Source organism: Sminthopsis crassicaudata, chromosome 2, assembly GCF_048593235.1.
Source record: "Sminthopsis crassicaudata isolate SCR6 chromosome 2, ASM4859323v1, whole genome shotgun sequence".
NCBI classification, from domain to species: domain Eukaryota; kingdom Metazoa; phylum Chordata; class Mammalia; order Dasyuromorphia; family Dasyuridae; genus Sminthopsis; species Sminthopsis crassicaudata.
In genome coordinates this window covers 51,488,717-51,512,715 of record NC_133618.1, presented here as the reverse complement: position 1 = coordinate 51,512,715, position 23,999 = coordinate 51,488,717, and the positions used below count along the sequence as shown (strand labels likewise).

At 34.6% G+C, this 23,999-nt stretch overlaps 1 protein-coding gene and 1 pseudogene across 13 annotated transcripts in view; one reads left to right on the top strand and one right to left on the bottom strand.

Annotated features, from left to right (window-relative positions):
* Nucleotides 1–23,999, top strand: part of BANP (BTG3 associated nuclear protein) — a 234,790-nt gene that overhangs the window by 76,865 nt on the left and 133,926 nt on the right. For 12 of the 13 annotated variants that reach the window (XM_074286245.1, XM_074286243.1, XM_074286241.1 and 9 more), the window contains one exon: nucleotides 20,287–20,526. The exons of the other annotated variant lie outside the window; for it this stretch is intronic. In XM_074286245.1, coding sequence (XP_074142346.1) covers nucleotides 20,287–20,526 — 240 coding nt within the window. The remainder of the gene's footprint in view (nucleotides 1–20,286; nucleotides 20,527–23,999) is intronic. 13 annotated transcript variants of the gene reach the window in all.
* LOC141553202 (small EDRK-rich factor 2-like) lies at nucleotides 4,811–4,991 on the bottom strand (annotated as a pseudogene).

The following is a 23,999-nucleotide window of genomic DNA, read 5'->3' as shown; positions in this document are numbered from 1 at the left end:
GCTTAGGAACGTGAATCATGATTGTTCTGAAGTGGACATGAAGCAAGGATAAGAGATTAGATTTAATAGTTGAATATATATACTGACCTCACAGCATCTGTAAGCCAAAGCCTAGTAGGGAAAGATCTCCCTCTTTTCCTCCCTTCCTCACTCCTTCCCTATGGCTCTCCTTTCTTCCCTCCTCCTTCCCTCCAAATACCTTTGTTTCTTTTTCTCAGTCTCGCTCTGTCTTTAAGTCTCGCTGTCTCTGTAACTGTCTTCTCTCTGAACTTTTTTGATTGAAGACTTACTGTAATAGTGGCCCCCTAAGTTGAGGAACTTTTTCATTTTGGAAACAGGGAGATAGATGGCTCAATGTATAGAGCATTGAACTTGATCTTCTGAAGAACTGAGCTCCAATCCAGCCTCAAATACTTTATTAGCTGTGCAAATCAATTAACCATTGTCAGCTTCAAGTTCCTCATTTGTAAAATGGGGAGAATAATGGCACCTCTCTGTCAGGGTTGTGCTAAAATATTTATAAAATGCTTTGGCCATTCTTTTTTTTTTTTTGGTTTCAAGCTTTTTTTTTTAATTTAAATTTTTATTTTTATTTTATTTTATAATTATAACTTTTTTTTTTTTTTTGACAGTACATATGCATGGGTAATTTTTTACAACATTATCCCTTGCACTTACTTCTATTCAGATTTTTTCCCTTCCTCCCCCAACCCCCTCCCCCAGATGGCAGGCAGTCTTATACATGTTAAATATATTACAGTATATTCTAGATACAATATATGTGTGTAGAACCGAATTTCTTGTTGCACAGGAAGAATTGGATTCAGAAGGTAAAAATAACAGTTTACACTCATTTCCCAGTGGCTTTGGCCATTCTTAAAACTGTTATATTTCTTAGAGTTTTGAATAACACAGTCTTCTAAGAATTAAAATTGTGACTTATGTGAACATAAGGGAGCTGCCATATATTACCAGCAGCATCTTACACAGGAGACATGGGTTAAAAACTATTTAGGAGAAGTAGGCCTGGAAAAGGATTAGTTGTGTAAAAAGAACATCAGATAGCAGATGAACTCCATGTTCTAGCCTAAGGACTACACCAAACATATACAGATGAAAGCTTTAACCTTATTGAGTAGAGTTTTTTTCTGGGTAATTTAATTGTTTTATTAATAGGATCAACATGTTTATTAATGAAACTATGATTATTTGCCTGTCTCTCTTAGAACAAATACCTCTCATGGCGGTAGGCTCCCCGTTTATATGGTCTTCAAAGAGTAGGTGTTCCTGAGGGTGGCAATCAGTTCTGATTGGTTAACAGTTAATGAGAAAATGAACATTACGGTGAGAGACTGGAGTGTATTACAATGAAAGTCTTGGGGTATGTATTGGGTAGATCTTTTTTTTTTTTTTTTTTTTTTTTTTTTTTTAATGAAAATACTTACTATGTTTAGATTCATATTCAGTCTCCATCTATCTCTCTCTGGATGAGGATGATTTTTTTAAAAAACTAATGATAATTTTTTATCTTTAAATATATGCAAAGATAGTTTTCTACACTTACCCTTGAAAAACCTTCTGTTCCAAATTCCTCCTTTCCCCCTCCCCTAAACGTTAACTATCCAATGTAGATTAAACATGTGCAGTTCTAAACATATTTCCATATTTGTCGTGCTGCACAAGAAAAATAAGACACAAAAAAAGAAAAAGAAAAAGAAATAAACAAGAACAACAAAGGTGAAAATACTATGCTGTGATCCACATTCAGCCCTCATAGTTCTCTCTCTGGATGCAGGTGGCTCTTTTCATCACCAATCTATTGAAATTGCCTTGAATCACCTCATTGTAGAGACAAGCCAAGTTCATCACAGTTGATCATCACATAATTTTATTGTTGCTGTGTTCAATGTTCTCTTAGTTCTACTTAGTTCATTTAGCATCAGTTCATGTAAGTCTTTCCAGGTTTTTCTGAAATCAGCTTGTTTATCATTTCTTATAGAACAATAATATTTCATTACATATATACCATAACTTATTTAGCCATTCCCATCTGATGGGCATTCACTCAATTTCCAGTTCCTTGCCATTACACAAAGGGCTGCTACAAACATTTTTGCACATGTGGATCCTTTTGTCTTTTTTGTGATCTCTTTGGGATACAGACCCAGCAGAGATACTCCTGAATCAAAGGATATACACAGTTTTACAACCCCTTGAACATAGTTCCAAATTCCTCTCCAGAATGGTTGGGTCATTTTATAACTCAGCTAATTATGTGTTTATTAGTGACGCAGTTTTCCTACATCCCCTCCAACATTTATCATTATCTTTTCCTGTCATGTAGCCAATTTTAGAGGTGTAAAGTGATACCTCAGAATTGTCTTAATTTGCATTTCTGTAATAGTGATTCAGAGCATTTTTTTCACATGATTATAAGTGACTTTAATTTCTTCATCTGAAAACTGTCTGTTCATATCATTTGACCATTTATTAATTGGGAAATTTCTTGTTTCCATATAAATTTTAGTCCGTTTTCTATGTATTTTAGAAATGAGACCTTTACCAGTAAATATTGGATGTAAAAATTTCCCCTTATTTTTCTGCTTCCTTTCTAATCTTGTCTGCATTGGTTTTCTTTGTACAAAAACTTTTAAATTTAATATAATAAAAAATTATCCACTTTGCATTTCATAATGTTCTCTAGTTCTTCTTTGTTCATAAATTCCTTCCTTTTCCACAGATCTGAGAAGTAGACTATCCTTTGTTCTCCTAATAGTATTACCTTATAGTACCACCATTTTTGTCTAAATCATGAACCCATTTTGACCTTATGTTAGTATATTATGTATTGGTCAACACTTAGTTCCACCATACTTAAAAAAGTTAAACTTTTGTTTAAATGTATTTAAATTGTATTTGTTTCAATCGACATCAGTCAGCTTTCTCTACTCCTTTTCCCTAACAAAATCCCTGTTATACAAACTTGTATTGTCAATCAAAATAAATTTCTGCTTTGACTATATCTATATCCAAAATTATCTATCTCAATTTGCACAAGCCTAATCCAGTCACTTAAAAAGAGTTATTATGTGCCTAAGCTATGCTAGACACTGCTCTAAACACTAGGGATACAAAAGGAAAAAAAAAAAAAAAAAAAAAAAGGAAATAGTCCCTTCCCTTAAGGACCTTATAACTTAATGGGAATATGACATTATAATTAGACCTCTCGGTGGAATTTGGGACCTCTTCTTTCTTTGATATCTCTGCACTGATATGTTCTGCCAAGCTGATTCCTGGGTAGACCTCTTTTCTGTTATTTGCAGACCTGTCTCCCTGTGCTATCTTGGGTTGAAAAAATTACTTAGTGTAATTTTTTTTTTTTTCCTCTTGCATTTCCTGATCAGTATTCAGTCTACTGCATTTTCTAGACCTATATGGAGTTGTATGGTAGATTTCTGCTGTACTTCTTGCCACTCTACCATTTTGGCTCTGCCTCAATGGTAGATCTTTTATGACCAAGATTTATGAGTATATTTGTTGCTGTGTCTGACTGTCACGACTTCATTTGGGTTTTTTTGATCAAAGATACTGGAGCAATTTACCATTTCTTTTTTCAGTTAATTTACTGATGAGAAAATGGAAGTGAATCGGGTTAACTGACTTGCCTAAGATCACATAGTTAGTAATGTGTCTGAGTTTATTTGATCCTTGGATGTTTCCTACTTAGAGACTTAGGTGGGTAAATGCTCCAGTGCATAGAGGGGTAGCTCTGTGCCTTCTCCTCTTGTCCCAATCTTGTCCACATCTTCCTCTAAGTCCTTTTTGGAGGATCTGCACCATGGGCTGGGTTCATCTCTCTCATGTTTTCTTACTGCCTCAGTGGCAGCTTGGTAGTGCCTTGCATCTTTGTTATTTCTCATTCTCTCTGCATGATTTTCTAGTCTTAACTCCTCCTCAGTGATGTCTTTTATGGAATTTTTCAGGTGTAAACCATTGCTAATAATATAGTCACCCAACTTCTATTTCACATGTGCCTTTCACTTGATCACATTTACACAGTGATGGGTCCAAAGGGGACACTTAATGAATAAATGCTTATTGAATTGACTTGGATACTTAATACTTATGGTGTTCCATGATTCACAGCTGTGTGCCATCACTGTGAGAATGTATAAATAATTTATTGATTGAAAATAAAATTGTGTAAGTTTTTAGGGCTTTAAATGATGAATATAGTTACATTTCAACAAACACTTATAGGAATGCAAAAAAAAAAAAGTCGTGTTTGACAAAACAGGGATCATATTTTGTGACGATTTGTAGCTCTCGAAGTACCCAGCAATTCTTCTGGTGAAGAAATATTTGTTAAAAATTAAGTACTTTTAGACTTTGTAGCATAGTGCATCAATACCATTGAAAGAGGCATATTTACATAATTTATTGAACTTTTCAAAAAGTAAAAACTGTGCTTTTTTTTTTCTCAAAAAAAGATCACAAATTTATCTTTTTCTTTCTTTCTTTTTTTTTTTTTTGAATTACAAAGCTACTTTTAATACTCTGGGATAAGCTCCATAGGAATAAAAAAAAAATTAGAAGAGGGTAGCCCCCTTACCCCTAGGAATGCCCTGGAGGAGAGCAAGGCTACCTGGGGGTGAAGGATGCACAGAGAGAATCCACTGCAGACACAGGGCTAAGGGAATGCCATCAGTTTTAGGATCATGAGCACTTCAGGAGGAGGCAAGAGTATGACAGAATGGTTCCAGGCACACGATTGATAGGCAAGATAGATAGATGGGCATGAGCCATAGAGTTACTTGGACTTTTCCTTTTTCTCAGTGGCCTTTTTCTGCTTCTTTTGCATGATCTCTGAATCCCTCTGCTTTCAGGCAGCTGTAGAGAATCTGTCATCCCATTGTTTTCCTTTTGCCTGAGTCGCTTTGCTTTTTTATGTTCTTCTGGTAGGCAAGCTCATGCTAGTTACCATGGATCATGGTGATGGCAGTGGCTCTGGCCTGATTCAGTGGTGACGTTCTTTCCTCTTCTATGTTCCCATCCCCACTTCCCAATCTGCTGGATAGTATATATAAAGAGCATTATTAGAAAATTGTCTACTATGTAGATTTAGCCTAAAGAATTGAATAATATTCAGTGCAAACAGTAGAAGCATGAGACAGTTACCGCATACATTCTCCTTTAGGGGAGACAAGGTAGTGTGAAAAACCCCTGTAATCCTCCATTTCTTCCAGCATAAGCTGGGTGACCTTGATGATGTCAAGTTGACTCTTTGGACTAAGGAGGGACCTTAGTGGTTTCCTACTACAGTTTTTTATTTTCTAGATGAGAAAATAGACCTAGAACAGGGGATTGATAAATTCACAATTGAAATAAGCACAGGATTTGAACTATGTTCTTTAAATTCAGCATTATTTTTTCTATGTGAGATTCCCTGTTCCAGTTTTCTTATCTGTGGAATTATGGGACTAGATGCTTTTTTTTTAGGATACATTAAAGGGCCTAAAATTCATAAGACAACAGGATCACAAATTTAGTGCTAGAAAAGAACCTTAGTACCATATTGAGTCTGAACTTTCTTTTTACAGATAAAGAAACCAAGGCTTGGATTGGTAAAGTAATTTATGCCCAGAATTATGGAGCTGGTTAGTTTGTGAGGTGATTTGAACTTGCATCTTCTGATTTCAAACTATCTACCTTGTTAGGTTGCCTTCCTTCCTATGATAAATGCTAGTTAATTTATATGATGTGATGATGTTTAACAAAATGGTCTCTAACCTTTACTACAATGTTTATCCAACTTTTTGATGAAACATGTTCTGGGTTCCAAGGGTGTATAGACTGCTTGACTGAAAAAGAAACTTAAATAAAACATTTCTTATTTGTGGCATCTGCTTAAATTTAAAAACCATTTTATACTGCAGGGGGAGCTCTTTATTAAGTCATTTTTTAAAAAAAGAAAAGCTTCCCCTCCCATCTCCAACTCCCACATAGGTTAATTTCCTGAAATTATTGGGGAGTGAAATTAATATTTTCTGGTGTTTGAATTCACCAGTAGACAAGGATTATGCTTATCATTTTGCTGTTTTTCTCCTCCTTCTCCCCTCCCCTATCTGACTGTTATTTCTCTTTAAAATTTATCCTTGATTTAAAAAAAAAATTATCCTTTGTGAACTTGGGTCAGAAAGTACACTTTTGTTAGAGGCTTTCTCCCCTTTTTAGATGTTCTGTGACAGTAGCATTTTCATCTATTCTTGCAAATAATATATTGCTGTCTCTTAGTAATTCATTTGCTGAGGTATGACTTGGAGAGAGAACTGATAAATCATCCTTGTCAGTTTTATTGAGTAGTCTTGGTAATGCTGAGATCATCTTGTTAGTGAAGGAACATTATGTGATGGAGAGAGCCCTTGAGTTGGATTTAGAACACCCAGCTTCTCCCCCAAGCCATTCACCTTCTTAGAATCTCAATTTTCTTATTTGTGAAATGGGGATGATGGTGTTTATGCTTCTTATGCCATTGCAGGGTTGAGTGCTCTAGAAACAAACAAACAAACAAAAAATGGTTCCAGAAAGTGGAAGGAAATCCCAAGATTTGACTGTTTCTATGTTTGCAAGTTCTTCCAAAGATGAGTAATTCAGAGAAATGGGAAGCTACTGTAATTGAAGTGTAATTATAACTTTAGGGAAGGAGAGAGTAATTAAAAAAAAAAAAAAAAAAAAAAAAGGAACATTTTCAAGACATCGTGACAGAAATCCAGTGAGTAAATCCAGGAGTAGGGAAGAATGGATAGTAATGAGAATAAAGTGTGAGTAAATGTACCTTTAGAATCTTAAAGTTTTAGATAGTAATATATGTGGCAATATAATAATCATAATGTATTATTAGTATAAAATATATAATCCTTTTAAGTGAAATTCTATATGATTATGTATAATTATATATAGATACAAATTACACATGAAAACATAAGTGTTATAGAATATAATTACATGTAATGTAAATTAATATATTTATATATAGAATATATGTATGCAATAATATGCATATATATGCATATATATATGATTATATAATATAGAGCATACCTACATACCCACATATATAACATGTACACACATATGAAATAAAAGTTCCAGGTCTCTCTTGGTGAAGTGGGACACTGACAGAGATATTCTAGAAGGTAGTAATTGAATTGACATGAATAGTGACTGAAATAGGGAGGGTGAGGATAGATGTTGGACATTCTTAGTTTATTTGGGGTGATTCTCTGGTTCTCAACTTCAGGAAAGATTAACAGTAACAATAATAACTATGATGATGATAGCTAGCATATAGTTGCTTACATTGCTCTGGGCACTGTAAGCACTTTACAAATATTATCTCATTTGATTGTCAAATCAACAAAAACCCAACTATTTGTCTTATAACTTTATATTTCCTTCATTTTAATAAATCTTTACATTAAAAATTAGAGCCAATAATTTTATTTTAAATAACTTATACCAGCAATTCCATAAATATCTAAAAAGAACTATTTTTCTTAGTTGGTTTTGGTAGAACTCTATAAACTTAAGTATACACTCCTTTAATTAGAATGTACCTCAAGGAATATCATCTAGTTTAACCTTTTCCTTTGGCACAACTGTTTTTTAAGTTCTTCATGACAGTTGGTGAACTCTCATATTTTATTTTTATCCACATATAATTGATAAAGTTCTTATTGTGTGCTTGGGAAGAATGGAGTCTCATGTCTTTCTCTGACAGCCTGCACTAGGTTCTATCACTTTTACCATTTAAGAAGCATGTAGGGTGCTTCAGTAAAATGTGACATTCCATTTTTAAACATAAATTACTGATACTCGGGGTCCTTAAATGATACTATTGTACTATCTTGCTTATGGAACATATGATTTTTAGTAGCTGTTTCATATGTAACATATTTTTGAAAAATTTTTGCAATGTAAAAATGATTGGTAGAAGAAATGAATTTTAGCACTTGTATTTATATTTAATTTATCTCTTGGCTTTGGGAAGCATTTTGAATTATAAGTACTCAGTAACAAACTATTTCATGTATTACCCAGTGTAATTGATTTTTTGGTTTTTCCTTCTATAAATTTATTTTAAAAGGACTTTTCCCACTTTTTATACAAGATGGTTAAATATTCACTGAATAGTTGAATAGTTTTTTTTTTTTGTTTTTTTTTTTTACAAATTAAAAAAGGGGAGTTAATTTTTTGTTATAAATTGGAAACTCCTCCTAAATTTCTTACTTTTATGTCTCATTGTGGCATAATGGTGACTCTCAGTTATCAAAAGCAATGATTTTAGCCAAGGGTATATTCCATATAGCAGCAGCAGCAACAACAAGAAGAACTAAAATTTACGTAGTATTTCCCTTGTGCCATGTTGTGTGCCAATTGCTTTCCAAATGTTTGATTACCAAGTCAATGAAAACTCAAGTATTTTTCTTCTTGCTTTATATTTCTTTCATTTTAATAAATTCTTATATAAAAATGAAAATGAAAATTTTAATTTAAAAGACACTAGCGATTCCATAGATGTACACTATACAAAAGTACAATATGTGGTCCTGCCAAACTAAGCAAGCTTGGAGAAAGGGCTAGCTGACCCACGTGGTAGGTATTGGTCTAGTTGAATTGGGAGAGGTTCCTCACTAGCTTGATTGCCATGATCTGCACAGGTGGAGGGAGTATCACATCAAGGCAGTTATTGATTTTAGCAGTTGTCATAGATAATTCAGGAAAGCAATCACTTGGTATTCTTTGCTGGCAATGACTCTTGCGAACCTAGAATGACTTTCATAGAAATGTCATGAGAGTTGGGCTTCAGGAGTTGTCAGACATGATGTGCACTGATTTTTTAATAGCTTTTGTAAAGGTCAGTAAGCAGACCAGGGATCTAAAAGCTTCCCTTTTTGGTTTGTTCTTTGGATTAATCATAGAAACTAAAAAGTCATTCTTTGCTCATGTTCCTTCCCTAGAGATTCTTTGCTAAATCATTTCACTTAATTGGTTTTGAAATATAGAGTGTAATTTCAATAATAATGAACAGAAAATATGTAAGGTCAAACAGATACTAAATTGGATAATTGAGCCTCATCTATAATTTACACACTCATGTTAGATACTAGTTTTAGCCTGTTTTTTTTTAATCTGGTGTTTCATCAAAACTTATGATAATAAGCAAAATAAAATTATTTTGAGTTTCCTTTTGTATTTTATCTGTCTTTATCCTCTATTAAGGGGACAAAAAGCAGCATAATGGTTAGGATGAAGTAGATGAAGTAGTTATGAAAGCTTAGATAAGCTACTACCTGAATAGTTGTTGATTAAATCACTGAGACAAAGAGAACTCTCTTTAGTATGAAGACTGCCCATACTGTCATTGGCCTGCAGAGAATGTAGTGAAATGGGTGATGATGGTGAGTACTTTTTATCAACTAAGAAGTACCATGTTATCACTGCAGAGAAGTAGGAAAGTCGGTTTTCCTTTCCTTAAGAAAAAAGCAAACAAAAACAAAACCAAAAAAACCAACTTTATTGTTGCCTTTTGTTTTTAAACTATAGTCATTTTGGCAATTAAATGGTGCACAGTGCTAGACCAGAAGACCTTAATTCAAACTCACCCTCAGACATTTACTAGCTGGATAAATCACTTAGCCCCTGTTTGTCTTAAGTTTTCCCATCTGTAAAATGGGGGTAATAATAGTGAGAATTGAATGAGCTAGTAATAGTAAAGTGCATAGCACAGTTACCTGGCACATAGTAAGCAATACGCATACACACACATACACACACACACACACACACACACACACACGCGCACGCTGCACGCTTTTATTGTTGTTATTTTCCTACCCTTCCTTACCTATCCTTTTCTGTACACATGTTACTTCCCGCCCATCCGTTGCTAACACACATTGCTAATTCTTTCTTGAAGTAGTATATAAACAAGTCTGAACACAGTGATCATATTTGGCTGCGATTCTACCTTCCACTTCTGTAGTCTTCACTTCTCTATTGAGAATCTTCTGTTGTTTTGTTTTGTTAGCATTGGTCTTTAGTTTTTAAACAATAACACAGTACTAACAGTGTCTCATAAAATGATATGATTTATGGATATAGTTTTTCTCTCTGGTCTCTTATTTCACCTGTTGCTTCCCTGTAGTTTAGCTTAGAATTATCCCTTAATCTCTTATTTTTTTTCTATATTTATATATGAAAGTTTATTTTAACATTTTAGAAAATCTTTTGCTTATATACAATGTTACACATTTCTATACAATTTTCCTCTCCTTAGATTACATTAGGTTTTTTTCATAGATATATTTGGTATCTTGGATCTGAGTGACCATTACTCTTGTGCTGCAATATCCTTTATCTGACTCCCTGTTGAGATATAGAAACAATAAAGTATAAAGGAGGGACATTTATAAAATTATGAAAGTCTATATTATCTACTTAATATTCTAAATTGTATCTTCTTTAAAGTGTTTGATTTGATCTTTTTGTCTTTACTATGATTCCTACAAATAATGTAAATTTTTACATTTTTCTAGGGGAAATTTTGCATATTTCAGTGAGAATATCTCTAATTCAGTTACACATCCCAGATCTGTACAGCTACTCGCTCTTTACCATTTGTCCCAGCAGCCATTTTATTCATAGAACTCTGTGTTTAATAATTTGGCTGTCTTGTTGATCACCATCTTCCTGCTTATTCAGCTCCAGGTCTTCATTACCTCTGGTCTGGTCCACAATAATAGCTTTCTAATTGATCTCTCTGCTTATGTTCTCCATCTTCTCTAATGTATTCCTTCACACAGCTACCAAATTGATATTCCTTAATCAGTAATCTGACTTTGTCACCCAAAGGTCTCCAGTGACTTCTTTTTTTCCCCCTCTTGGATAAAATAGAAAACCTTCAATCTTCCATTTAAAGTCCTTTCTGGTTCAACTCCAACATAGCGTGCCTTTCTTACTTAATATTACTCCTCTTAATCCTCTGTATCAATCAAACCAGACTGCTACCTGCTCTCTTTTATGTTCTGCTATTATAGAATATAATTATGTCTAACCCCCACCTCATGGGATGCCTACTTCTTTTTGCTGATGATGTTAGGTACATCCTTCTGCAGAAGATGCTTTGCCAGATGCTTTGCTTATTTAGTGTCATCTCCTTCTTGAAATGACTATTTCTTTATATATACTTTGTGGTAAGCTTTTATAGTCAGAGGCTGTTTCATTTTTATTTTTGTATCTCTAGTGCAGAGCACAGTATTCTGAACATAGTTCTGAACATTTAATAAGTGTTTTAAAAATTCAACTTGAGTTTTTCTTGTGGTCCAAAATACTTGTCAGAAAAACATTTTTCAGTGAAAAACATCAAGTTGTTTAACTGGACCAACTCCAGATGACCATAAAAGTCTTAAAATTTAGACTTGTAAAGGTCTGTAGAAATTACCTATTCCCCTTATTTTATAGCTGAAAAAACTGAGTTTTAGAAAGGTTAAGTTGTTTTGCATCACTGACATAGTAATAGAACCAAGATCTGAATCTTGATTTTTCTGACTTAAAATACAGTAACCTTTCTATCATGTCATAATGCTTCATTTAGTGGCTCTCCACTACTATGGGATTCCATACCAAATAGAAACCTGTGGGGTAGCATCCTCTTTACTAAATGTATGAACATGGGCAAAATGCCTTACTCTCCCTAAAGTTCTGTTTTATCATCTGTAATATGGGAATAATAATATTAGTAGAACCTTCTTCTGAAGTTGTCTCACATACATATGTATATACTCAGTACACATATACACATATACATCTATAGATATTTAAATCTTAAAGCACTAAATGAAAGTCAGGTATTTTTACTGTTGAATATTTATTATAAGTCAAGCTCCGGTTTTTGTTTTGTATGGAACCCCATATTATGTGAAGTATTTGAGGAACAAGGTCGGTCCAAACTGGGATTTGTACTACTATCTTAAGTGTTTAAAGGCCAGTGATATTTATTCCTGTGACACCAGTAGATCTGAGTAGGACCTCTGCCAAAGTTTCAAGTGTAAAAGCATCTTTGAAATGTCTTTCCTTAGATGCTATATATTTTTGAAGGGACTACTTTGCACTTAATTTTGATCTCTGTTAAATATGAAATTTGATTTAAACTGTACTCAAACTGAAAATTAGTGTTTGCATTCTCAAGGAAAGATTTTACAGTAGGCATGTTCTAGTGATAAAAACTCAAAATTATTTATGTAGGTTTTTTTTACAGATCCTCTAAAATATAATCAAATAGTTCCCCAGATTAAACTATTTGAGTCGGTGCTTATTTACTTTTTTTTTCTTTCTTTCTTTTTTTTTTTTTTTTAAATAACATACAAATTTGTAATTGTATAATGCAGCTACTAGAATCTTTTCATTGATTTCAATGCCAGGGTCATCTCCAGTTATTTTATTCAAAATAAATATGCCTTTCTGAATGGTAGAACAAGCTAATTTCTCAAATATTTATGTGGGCAGGTGTTACAGCTTACTTTCCATCTAAAAACGATGATTCATAGAAGCTCCTAAGAAATTGGAGCCCAATCTCGTCATCATAATCATCAAACATAGGTTCAGGCTGGGGCATTCTGGTGGGGTGACTATTAGCAATGAGTGGTTAAAGTCAAATAACTGCTTTGGATGGAAAGTGTATTTCTTATAAGTGATTTTATAATGTAGTCATCTAGGAAGCCCTTTTTGGTTTCCATTGTATCTTTCATGCTTCTCATTAACGACTAAAAAACACAGTTCATGTTCTGTTTCCTATGTGAAGACTCTCTAGATCCCCAGCTCTACTACTGTCTCCTGCTAGTCTCTATAATGATCAATATATTGTAAGCTGTTTGAGAACCAGGATGTTTAATTTTTGACTCTTTATTCTCCCTGCTCTGATATAGTGTCTTACACAAATAGGCACTTAATAAGTGTTTGGTGAATTGAATTAGTGATTGACCATATTATGAATATACCTCCTCCTTCAGGCTTTCATAGGCTATCTGTGGACTCTGGCTTTTATTTTTTTCCCCCTTGTCTTTCTGATTTGAGGGATGACAACACAATTCATGACACATCTATCATGTTATGCCTGAAACTCAAAAATTGATTTTGGAGGTAAACAGATTTTGGACTGTTTGAATGACAGGGGAAAAAAAAAATGTTAAATAGCCTTTACATGTTTAGACTTGTAGCTTCATGTAGGATGAAAAATGTGGGGGTTGTATTGTCTAATTAATTTTATCCTGGAAAAAAGAAGCCATCCCCAAAAGCACTGTCAGACAGTGCTTCATAGGATGTTGGAGCCAGAAGATTTGGACTGGGATCTCATCTGGGCCTCATGCTATCTGTGTGACCGTGATTAAAACATGTCTTTTCTTATTTTTAAAATGAGGAGTTTGGAACAGATGGTCTCTAAGGCCCCTGACAACTGTAAATCCTGTGATTCTGACTGAGAGCAAAGATGTTTGGTTTATTCTTTGTGATTAATGTTGTTTTATGTACAAAGGAGTATGTGAGATAGTCTCAGCCAGGGAGATAAACCACATACTATAGAAGTTGTTCCATGTGGCCTTCATAATAAAAATTGTTTCTTTTTTTTTTTTTAATAATCCATTTCTTTATTTCTGTTTTAATAGAGATACTAATGTTGTAGATAGTATTTTAATTAGTAATTTATCTTTTTTAAAAAACATTTCTAAACTGGGATCTGACAAGATGACTAAGGCTTCTTTCAGCCTTCCTACAATCCTAGGTTAACGTAAGTGTACCACTCTAATTACCTCTTTGGTTGTAGATTGTTAGTTACCTGAGGTGAATAAAACTGAAGCAAGAATGGTTAGAATAAAGGATAATGTCTGTTTTTAAGACTCGGAGGTTAGGGGGCAGCTAGGTGGTGCAGTGGATAGAGCACCAGCCTTGAATTCAGGAGGACCCCAGTTCAAATCTGGTCTCAGACACTTAACACTTCCTAGCTGTGTGACCCTGGGCAAGTCACTTAACCCCAACCTCAAAAAAAAAAAAAAAAAAAAAGAAAAGAAAAGAAAAAGAAAAAGACTGAGTTTGGACTCCACAATTGGAGGAATAACAGAGCTAAAGGTATATAAACAAGAGACACTTTTATAATATGCTGATATTTTCAAAACAATTCAGTAAAAATGAATGAAAAACTCTTACATTTTCCTTTTACTGAAGGGTCAGCTCGAACTCAAATTGAATAAGGATATTTCTAGTAGAAGGTTCAGTTTAGTCATTGTGTATACCCAGTCAAATTAGTAGTAATTAATTTCATCCAATAAATGTGAAATGCTCTTTTGTTTAGGGCTGTCTCTTAGGCTCTGGTAATAAAAAAGTGTATTAAATACATAGGTGAAGGAGACAGAAAACATTAAATAACTGATGATAACTATGGTCCAAAGGAAACATTGCGGGGTGGCAAATTTGAAGTCAGAGAGTAATATTTTTGGGGGAAATAATATCTTTGCCAAGAAAACTCCATGGACTGTATGGCCCATGTGGTTATGAAGAGTTGGACATGACTGACAGCAACGAGATATTGTGCATATTATTTTCTTGGTTCTGTTTGTATTCTATATCAGTTCATAAGAAATTCCCTGTATTCCTCAGAAGTTCTCATATTCTTTGATTCTTAGAGTGCATTTCATTGCATTTATCACAATTTGTAGAAGCATTTCTCTGCCTTGTCTCTAGTTTTTTATTACAAAAAGTGCTGTCGTTAAGTATTTTGGTGTAGGTGAGTCTTTCTGTCTTTGACCTTCTTGGAAGTAGGATAGTGGAATCCACGGGTATAGACAGTTCAGTGGCTTTATTTGCTTAATTTCCAGCAAGGTTAGGCCCTATTATATGATTTTTATTTTGATGGTTGTTTTCTGTGAACTGTTTTAACTATTCCTTAATACAGTTCAAAGACAGTTTGTGTGTCATACCACAGTATTGCTCTTTATTATAATATTGGCTTTGAAATGAAATCCTTCCTCTCAAAATAGAGACATCTGGAAATAGAAGCAAACTGTTGTAGGTGATGAAAGATGTGGGGGTTTTAACTGGCTTGATATTTTAGGGGGGGGGGAAGAAAAAAAATGTTGCAACTAATTTTCCTTTTATTTTCTTCTTTCTGCCTTTCTGGAAAATTAGTAGAGATCTTGGCACACAGATTATAAGCAGCTTAAATAGCTACTATTTATATGGAAAGAAATCATCCAGAAATCCTTTTACTTGGATACAAAGACTCCATAGTTCTAAAGCTGAAAGTTATCTTAGACCTTGCTATGTTTTGATCTTTTGAAAGAAAAATTAGACATTATATGGTGTATCTTCAGGTAGTTTTCATTTTGAAAAATGGAACTTAAAGAATGGATTAAATCTGTGTTTCATGTGGGACAACCTTTTTCTTTTTAAAAGTAAGATAATTAAGGACAATACAGTATTGACAAATTTTTCTTCTTTCTAATTCACTCTTATCTTTTCTTTAAGCTACTTTTAAATATTTCTGAAATACAGTCCCTACACCTCCTTAAACTTCCTTCAGAGTTTGTATTGATTTTTGAATCAGTAATGCAATAATGATCTATTTGCTCTTGCCTGTGTACTTGTCTTATGTTATTACTTGGTTTATAATCATTCACATACAGTGTTTCCTATAGATAAAGACATATATGATTACCTGGAGGTAATTGAAGAGGTACAGTGGTTTGGGATAGGTTACAGCAAAGAGCTTCCTAGAAGAAGAGGAGTGAAAGTTGTCATCAAGAAATCCATGATAATTTTCTTTAAAAAAAAAAAAAAAAGTTGAGAGCAAAGGGAGATGTCAGGATTAGGTAAAGGCGGCCTTTATCATGTCAAGCAGTCATTGAAGAGGACATGGATCAGAGTCAAAGAAGGATGGGAATATGTTGGATGGATGATGGTCTGCATTGTTGTAGAATACATCCATATAGGGAGATCATGGTTAGGTCCGTTGGATTTTTTTTTGAATTTGACTTCTGTAGCAGACTCTGAAGTTTTTAATTGCATGAGATCAAAGATCAGAAGCCATCCATCTAATCTACTCATGTGAATGAAAATTCCCTTTCCAGCATGCTTGACCAGTGAGTGGCATTTTCTGGAAAAGTTCTTGGGACATGAAATTCATGATTTCCAGGGACAGCCTATACTTTGGAAAGGGTTAATATTTTAACAGGTTTTTCCCTTTATTGAACAGAAACACATACACTCCTTTGTAAGCTCTATTAGTTTCTTTGGTCCTGTCTTCTGAGGCCAAGTAAAAGAAGTCCTTCCTTTAGTTACTTTAAGACAGCTATTATGGGCTCCCTACTTCTGCTCAATGCAATTTCCATAAGCATTTATTTAGGCTTTTTCCTTCACACAACTGCCAAAATGATATTACCAAAAGCACAAATCTGACCAAATTACTTCCTGCTTACTGACCTCTGGGGGCTCTGGATTACTAGGATTGAACACAGATGACTCTGATTAGCATTTAAAGCCCCTGATTACCTGGCTCCAATCTACCTTTTTGTGTTTTTATGACACATTACTCCTTTTGTTGCATTCTGTAATCCTGTCAAAATGGCCTCCTCATAGCTTTCCATAAAGACAATCTTTTCCTTGTGATCTGTCCTCTATGCCTGGAATGCACTCTCTCCTCCCTCACCTCTTCCTGGTTCCCTTCAGAGTTCAACCATTTCCTCCGCCTTCCTATGTGTGTGCTCGAGAGTGAATTGGGGGGAAAGGGGGAGGAGAGAGGGAAGAGAGAGAAGAGGAGAAACAGAGAAAGAGACAGAGAGGGAGAAAGAGAGAATGTATGTGTTCATCACACATCTATAGAGGTGTGTGAAATACTTGGGGCAAGCAATAATTTTGATTTAGTTCCACTTTGTGACAGTAGTGGTCATTCATATATGCTTCTGTATAATACCAGGCTGGTTCAGAAGTCTGATTTTCATTGAATGATACTGAAATTAGCTGATTACCTCATCTTTCCAGAGTATTAGCTTTTCTGTCATAGACATATTTTATTGTTTGGTTTTATTGTGTTTTTAATTCTCTGGTTTGTAAGAATGGATATTACTTTATAAATATGCAAAAGTCATATCTGTCAAAGTACATTTTAGAGACTGTTAGAAATATTGCTGCAGCAGTAAGTGTGGGGAGGTCAAGTATTAGGCCATTCAAGCCCACATTTGAAAAAAAAAAAAAAAAAAAGATCATTTCTACCAAAATACAAAGAAAAGTGTTACTGAAAGCAAACTTCCTCTCCTCGAGCAAAAACAAAACAAAAACAAAAACATAATGCCAAGAATCGACAAACTACTGCTGTGAAACAGTCTGATTAATTCTCAGAAAAGAAGGAAAGCCTTTCAGAGGGATTTGGCAGGCAGGACATTTGAAGCCCTGGGATGTGTGGATGTGCAGGCTAGCAGCCAGTGAAAGGGTCCTTCTGCCTCAAACTGAATGCCATTTTGGGCAGTTGTAGGCTTCTCTGGCTCATTACAGATCTCATCAAGGACTGAACGATTTCCCTGCACAGAAAGAACTAGGTGCTGCACTGGGACCTGCTGAATCTCTTCTCCATCCTGCCTCATCCCTGCTTAGTCAATTGACATCATATACCCAGGGCATGCCTGACTCCTCAGTAAACTCCAGTGGCAGCTTATCACCTCTAGAATCAAAAGTGAACTTCTCTATTTAGAGCCGAAGGCCTTTCATCGCCTGGGCAATCCTCCCTCTTCACCTTTCTAGGCCTCTTACAGTTTACCCCCTCACCCTTTCTTTTACTTCAATGTTGTCACTTACTTTTGTTTCCAAGTTTCAGCTAAAATTCCACCTTCTATAGGGATCCATTTCCATCCCTCTTTATTCTTCTGTCTTCTCTCTGTTATTTCTGTACATAGCTTTTTTGTACATATTTATTTGCATATTGTCTCCCTGATTAGGGTCATCTGGGTGGTACCATTGTGCATTGGGTCTGGAGTCAAGAGAACTTGAGTTCAAATCCAACCTCAGACACTTAATAGCTATGTGACCCTGGGCAAGTCACATTATCTTGTTTGCCTCAGTTTCCTATCTGTCACATGAGCTGGAGTCTTTTTGCCAAAAAAACCCTACATGGGGTCGTGGAGAGCTGGACATGACTGAAATGACTGAACAACAATTCCCCATTAGATTTTGAGCCTGTTGGAAGCAGAATTTGCCTTTGCTTTTCTTTGGGTCCCCAGTGCTCAGCCTGGAACATCATAGGTATTTGAAGAAAGCCTTTTCTCCTTATATCTTACTCACTGGCTGTATTTTTTATGAGTTTTGTCTCCACATTAAGACAAATTGATCCATGATGCATTCTTAGCCATCGTTGTCTATAAATGATTTGGGACAGAAGTGGGACTTGTGACACTGTGGGACAGAACAGAGGGAATGCTTGGAAAAATATTCCTAGATGGAACACTGAAGCATCCTCTCTTTGTCTATATTCCTTCCCTCCCAGTGCTGTTTTTCTGTCTCTGTTTTTCTCTGCCTCTCCCCTTTTCCTCTCTTCTTTTCTTCCTTCACCCTCCTTTCCTCTTTCTCCCTTTCTTCTTTCCTCCTTTTGTCCCTTCTTCTTTCTGCCCTCCTTTCCCTCCTCCTGCCACATTTCTTTAACAGAAAATAGGTCCTTAATAAATGCTTATTGAATTGAATCATATTAACTACCTCTTAAATATTATTTGAACTAACCAATTAAACAAACCTTGAGAAGCTTGCATTCTCATATAGTAGGTAGAACTGGAGTTGGGTCTTGGAGGGAGAGAGAAATTTTTAATAAGCAATCCAGGCGCATCATCCAGCCTGTGCAAATGCTTAAAGGCAAGAAAGTAGAGGCTGAAATGACAGCAGAGAACAGTTTGGTTAGATAGTGCATAAGAAGGAGCGATGTGAAATGTGACTGCACAGTGAACTGGGTCAGAATATGGAAGACTTTTAAAAAACCTGGTGAAGAAAAAGCTTTAATTCGATGATATAGATAACAGTGGACTGTTGTGTGGAAGAAGGTTTGCAACCACAAACTTGACCAATTTTAGATCTCAGGCTATCACCAATAAATTCCTTGTAGTTACAAACCTGATCAGTGTCTCAGCCTTATATCATAGTAAGCAATTTGGAAATTGAGAAGTTAGGGGTAGATGGAAGGAATTGTTGGCATGCAACTGGAGAGTATACAGATTCTCATCCATAAAAAGTTAGGTTCAGAGTAAGTTTATTTAGAATTTATGTAAATAGCATACATTAATGTAAGCCAAAGTTCACAAGCATTTTTCAACATTGCATACAGTTTGACTTTATATTGACTTATTGCATATAATAAACAACATAGTATTCGGTAATATATAATATTTGCATTATTTAAACAAATCATTTAAACATAGAAAATGTAAACAAATAACATTGAGTCCCATTCCATCATTTATCATATACAGTGACATGAACAACTTCAATAGCTTTATTTGTTTTGAGTCAAAGTTCCTAAAAGTGTTTTCTTCATCAGGATGACTGGCAAAGCTAAATTATTCCTTCTTTGATATCAGAGGTAGGAATGTTTGCTGACTAGAGCAAGCAAATGTAACCACACCAACTCAAGTGAACAACTAGCTACTATTGCTATTACTATTGCTAACTATCTTAGCAATGCCAGTGTGCTACTTCCTTAATTTCTTATATTTTGGTTCTTCACAAAGAGATATTCCATCCCTATTCTTCTTGTGTGTCTAACAGATTATTCCCCTTAACCATAAGGTACTCTCTTGTCTGCCTCTTTTATAAGTCTGGGCTAAACTGATAGGTTGTTTACTCTTGTTTACTCTTAAGTCCAGTTTTAATATAGTGAGCTCCTCTTTCTCTCCCCCTTCTCTCTTCCCTCCCTCCCCTGGAAATCCACTAATTTCTTAAGGAAGGGTTAAAATGGCCCAGTTTGGAAATAGAGCTTGTCAGAGCTTTCATGCCATTCAGAATGAGATTGACCCATTAGGGGAGGCCTTTGCATTTCCAGGCTTGGTGAGCTAGGAGACCTAGTCCTTTAAAAAAAAAATCAATTGTATTAGTTACCTCATCATTTCTCATTTTATTTGCTTGTATGTATGCAATCTTTCCTTTTAACTTTTGGCCATTTAAAAACATTTTTTTTTTATTTTATTTTATTTTTTTTTTTTTTAGAGGACTACCCTAACGGCACTTGGCTTGGTGATGAGAATAATCCTGAGATGAGGGTTCGATGCGCAATCATTCCTGCTGACATGCTGCACATTAGCACAAATTGTCGAACAGCAGAGAAGATGGCGCTAACGTTACTTGATTATCTTTTTCATCGGGAAGTTCAGGCTGTCTCCAACCTTTCTGGTCAGGGAAAACATGGGAAAAAACAGCTTGATCCCCTCACCATCTATGGAATTCGTTGTAAGTATGTTTCATGCTTTGTATTTCTGGAGCACTTATAGGGTTTGTAGATTCACTTCATATTTGTATGCATTTACTTGTTCTCAGAGACTGGTTCCCCCCGGTGTTCATTTTTAGAAGTAGTATTTTAGTGGATAGTGTTTTGACATTATAGGTGCAATTATTAGGTTAGGTGAACTTTTTTTTCCTAATTAAATATATGGCTAATGCCATGATTTGACCATAGGTGCTTAGTATATTAATATGGATTGCTTAAGTTAAAGATGGCTCACAGACAATTGAAAATTCTACATCTGGGTGGTTGACAGGGATGTGTGGGTATAAATAAGAATAGAATTACAAGCAAATCTTCTTTCTCCTGCTCTACCAGAAGTACAATTTCCCCATCTAGAAGTGAAGAAAAGTAGAAAGAAAGCTCTAAATTGTTACTGACTATGTATGGGAACAGCTCTGCTTTTCTTTACTTAATCCCAGGTTTTAAGCTTCTTTCAGCCAAGAATGATATAGTAGGAAGCATTGGTCACATTTCTATTAAAATTTTATAGAGATGTATAGAATCGTGTAAATAATGCAAAAATGGCATATTATTAGAAAAAAATCATGAGAGTTGGGGCTTTAGGGAAAAAACAAGATGAAAATGGATTGACCCATGGGTTCATTATGAAAATCTGATGTTTTATTTGAATTTTTCATTTATTCATTTTTCTACTGACATTATTTGTTGTGGGGCTATTTTTATTTCATTATCCTCTTTCCCTTTCTTTCTTTCTCTTTTCTTTCCCCTACTTCTCTTCTTTTCCCCTATTTCACTCTCTGTCTTATTTCTATCTCTTGAGGCCTCAGTTTCCTCAAAGGAAAAGTGAGCAGTTAGGATTAGATGATCTTCAAAGATTACTTCTAATTTTAAAGAATTATCACCCAAGATTGTTGTGAGCATCCAGTGATGTAATGCTTATAAAGTACAATATAAATTCTAGCTGTTGTCAATTTCTAAACATGCCATTTCCCCAGGAGCGATATTCCTTGAAAGTCATGCTCCTGAACTGATATATGAAAAATTTAACCTTCATCAGTAAAGCAAATAGAAATCTGATTAATAAGCATGAATTATCAAGAAAGCTTATTATTATCTCTTTGTGGCTCTTTGGGGTATTCAGTACAATAATAATAGGAAGAGAAGACATATTCATGTTTATCTGCCTGTCTGTCTGTCTATTGATCTGTGTCTATCTATTGTCTATCCATCTATCTGGTAATCTTATTATCTCTTAGAGCAAAAATGATGCTCTCTTAGAGGCTCTCTTGTCAGTCTGTGGAATTTCTCCATTGTACTTATATTCTAACTTGAGTTATACTTCTATTCTCCCCTTTATTTCTTTCCTTCCCTACAAGATTTTAAGTCCTTTTCTTGTTATTTCTCTTTGTCTTTTGGATCTTTCATAGTGTTCATAGTGTCATTGTGTAAGATTAGCTACACGTTAATCAGGCATAATTTGCTGTCAAGGATTCATGTACTGATCCATTTGGGTGCTCCTGTTACTCATGCGGATGCAGCTTTTCTCCATGTCGAGACAATATTTTAAGATATTCATCATACGGTGGCTGGCATCCTAGCCAAGCTATTGTTTTCACAATAAACACATACCTGATCTTTCCTCAAAGTTTTCCCATCTTGATCTAGGGTTTGACAAGAGTTTGGACTCTTTTAGCAACACCTTCAACAACTCTGTAGTTCAGCGAGCTATCAATGATCTCATCAGGAAAAAAACCGCTTAACTCACCTCTTTACAGAACTTGATGGATTCATGAAACAGAAAGAGACATGGGTTTTTGGACATGGACAGTGCAGGAATTTGTTTTGCTTGACTATGCATATTTGTTACAAGAATTTATTTTTTATTTTTTATATGTTCAGTGGGGAGACATGTAAGGGAGAAAGACAAATGCTTATTAATTGAAATTTTTTTTTTTTAAAAAGGAGAGCCAGTTTTATTAGATCATGTAGAAATTTTCATTATTGAATGGCATTTGTTCTACATCAACCACATATTATCCAAGTGTGTACTTAGACTACTGAACATATTTATACAGGCAGTAAAGAATTATAGGTCTCTTTTTCTCCCAAGAGCTTTAGCTGATTGATTTCCCTGTTTTAGTACTATCATGCTGAATGTAACACATGCCGTAAGTTCAACTTTCTCACACCATCGTTTGTCTCAGTGCTAGAGGCTGGGTCAGCTTAAAGAAAATATGACTCGCAAACTATTGCATTTACTCCTTGTTCTTAGACACACTGGAATGTGAAGAAATTTAGACATGTGTCCACACAGAAGGTCACAAGTTTAAAAGAATTGTCATTTCATAATATTTTTAAATGTAGGAATGACAAATTATTTTGGTTTGTATGTTTTACTCCCATCTTCTTAATCTCCCCTTAAGTCTTATGCATTTGCTCACAAAGACTTAGTGCGTTAGCAAGGAGGAGATATAACTTAAAAAAAAAAATTCCTAATTCAATTTTTTTTTCTTGTGAATAAACTAGGGAGAATATTTTTATTGATTTGCAAGAATGTTTTTATTTGTTAAATGTAAGAAAATCAGTGATTGTTGACTTTCTCTCAATATACATATAATTTAAAGATCTAATTCCTAATTCCATTTATTTGATATTCTGACTCCATTCTCTTTACAAAAAAGGGGGTAGTGGTATAGATAAGTAAGTCCATATTCCATTAAAGATAGTTTTATTGATTTTTCTCTTTTCCTTAAAAAAAAAAACCCAAAACAAAATTGAAACAAAACATGGCAGTTACTGCTCAGAATATCTGTATATCATTTCATCCTGCAACCCTTCTATGTAATAAAGAAAAACGGTTTAGCAAAACCAACTGATAAAATGAAGATATGAAGGCATAAACAGAATAAAGTATATGTCCTTTGGGTCCAGGATGCTTAATTGCAATTAATTTATCTAAATTCATTAGTTCAATATCAGTCTTGCAACTTAATGATAGACCATCACAATTCAACCATTTTCCTGTCAGTGGCCACCACTTATATTACATTTATCATATAATAGCTTGCTTATATGTTGTCTTCTCCATTAGACTAAAAGGTTTTTCTTTTAAAAATTTTTAAAAAATATTTTAAAGTAGTATTTTATTTTTCCAAATATATGCATGCAAAGATAGTTATCAGCCATTCACCTCTGCAAAACCTTGTGTTCCAAATTTTTCTCCCTCTCTCTCCCTTTCTTCCCTCCCCAAGATAGCAAGCAATCTGATACAAATGAAACATGTGCAATTCTTCTAAATATATTTCCATATATATTCGTCATATTGTACAAGAAAAATCAGATCAAAAAGGAAAAACACATGAGAAAAACACATGCTTACAAGCAATCAAGCAGCCAATTAATATAAACAAAAAAAGGTGAAAATATTATGCTTTGATCCACATTGAGTCTCTATAGT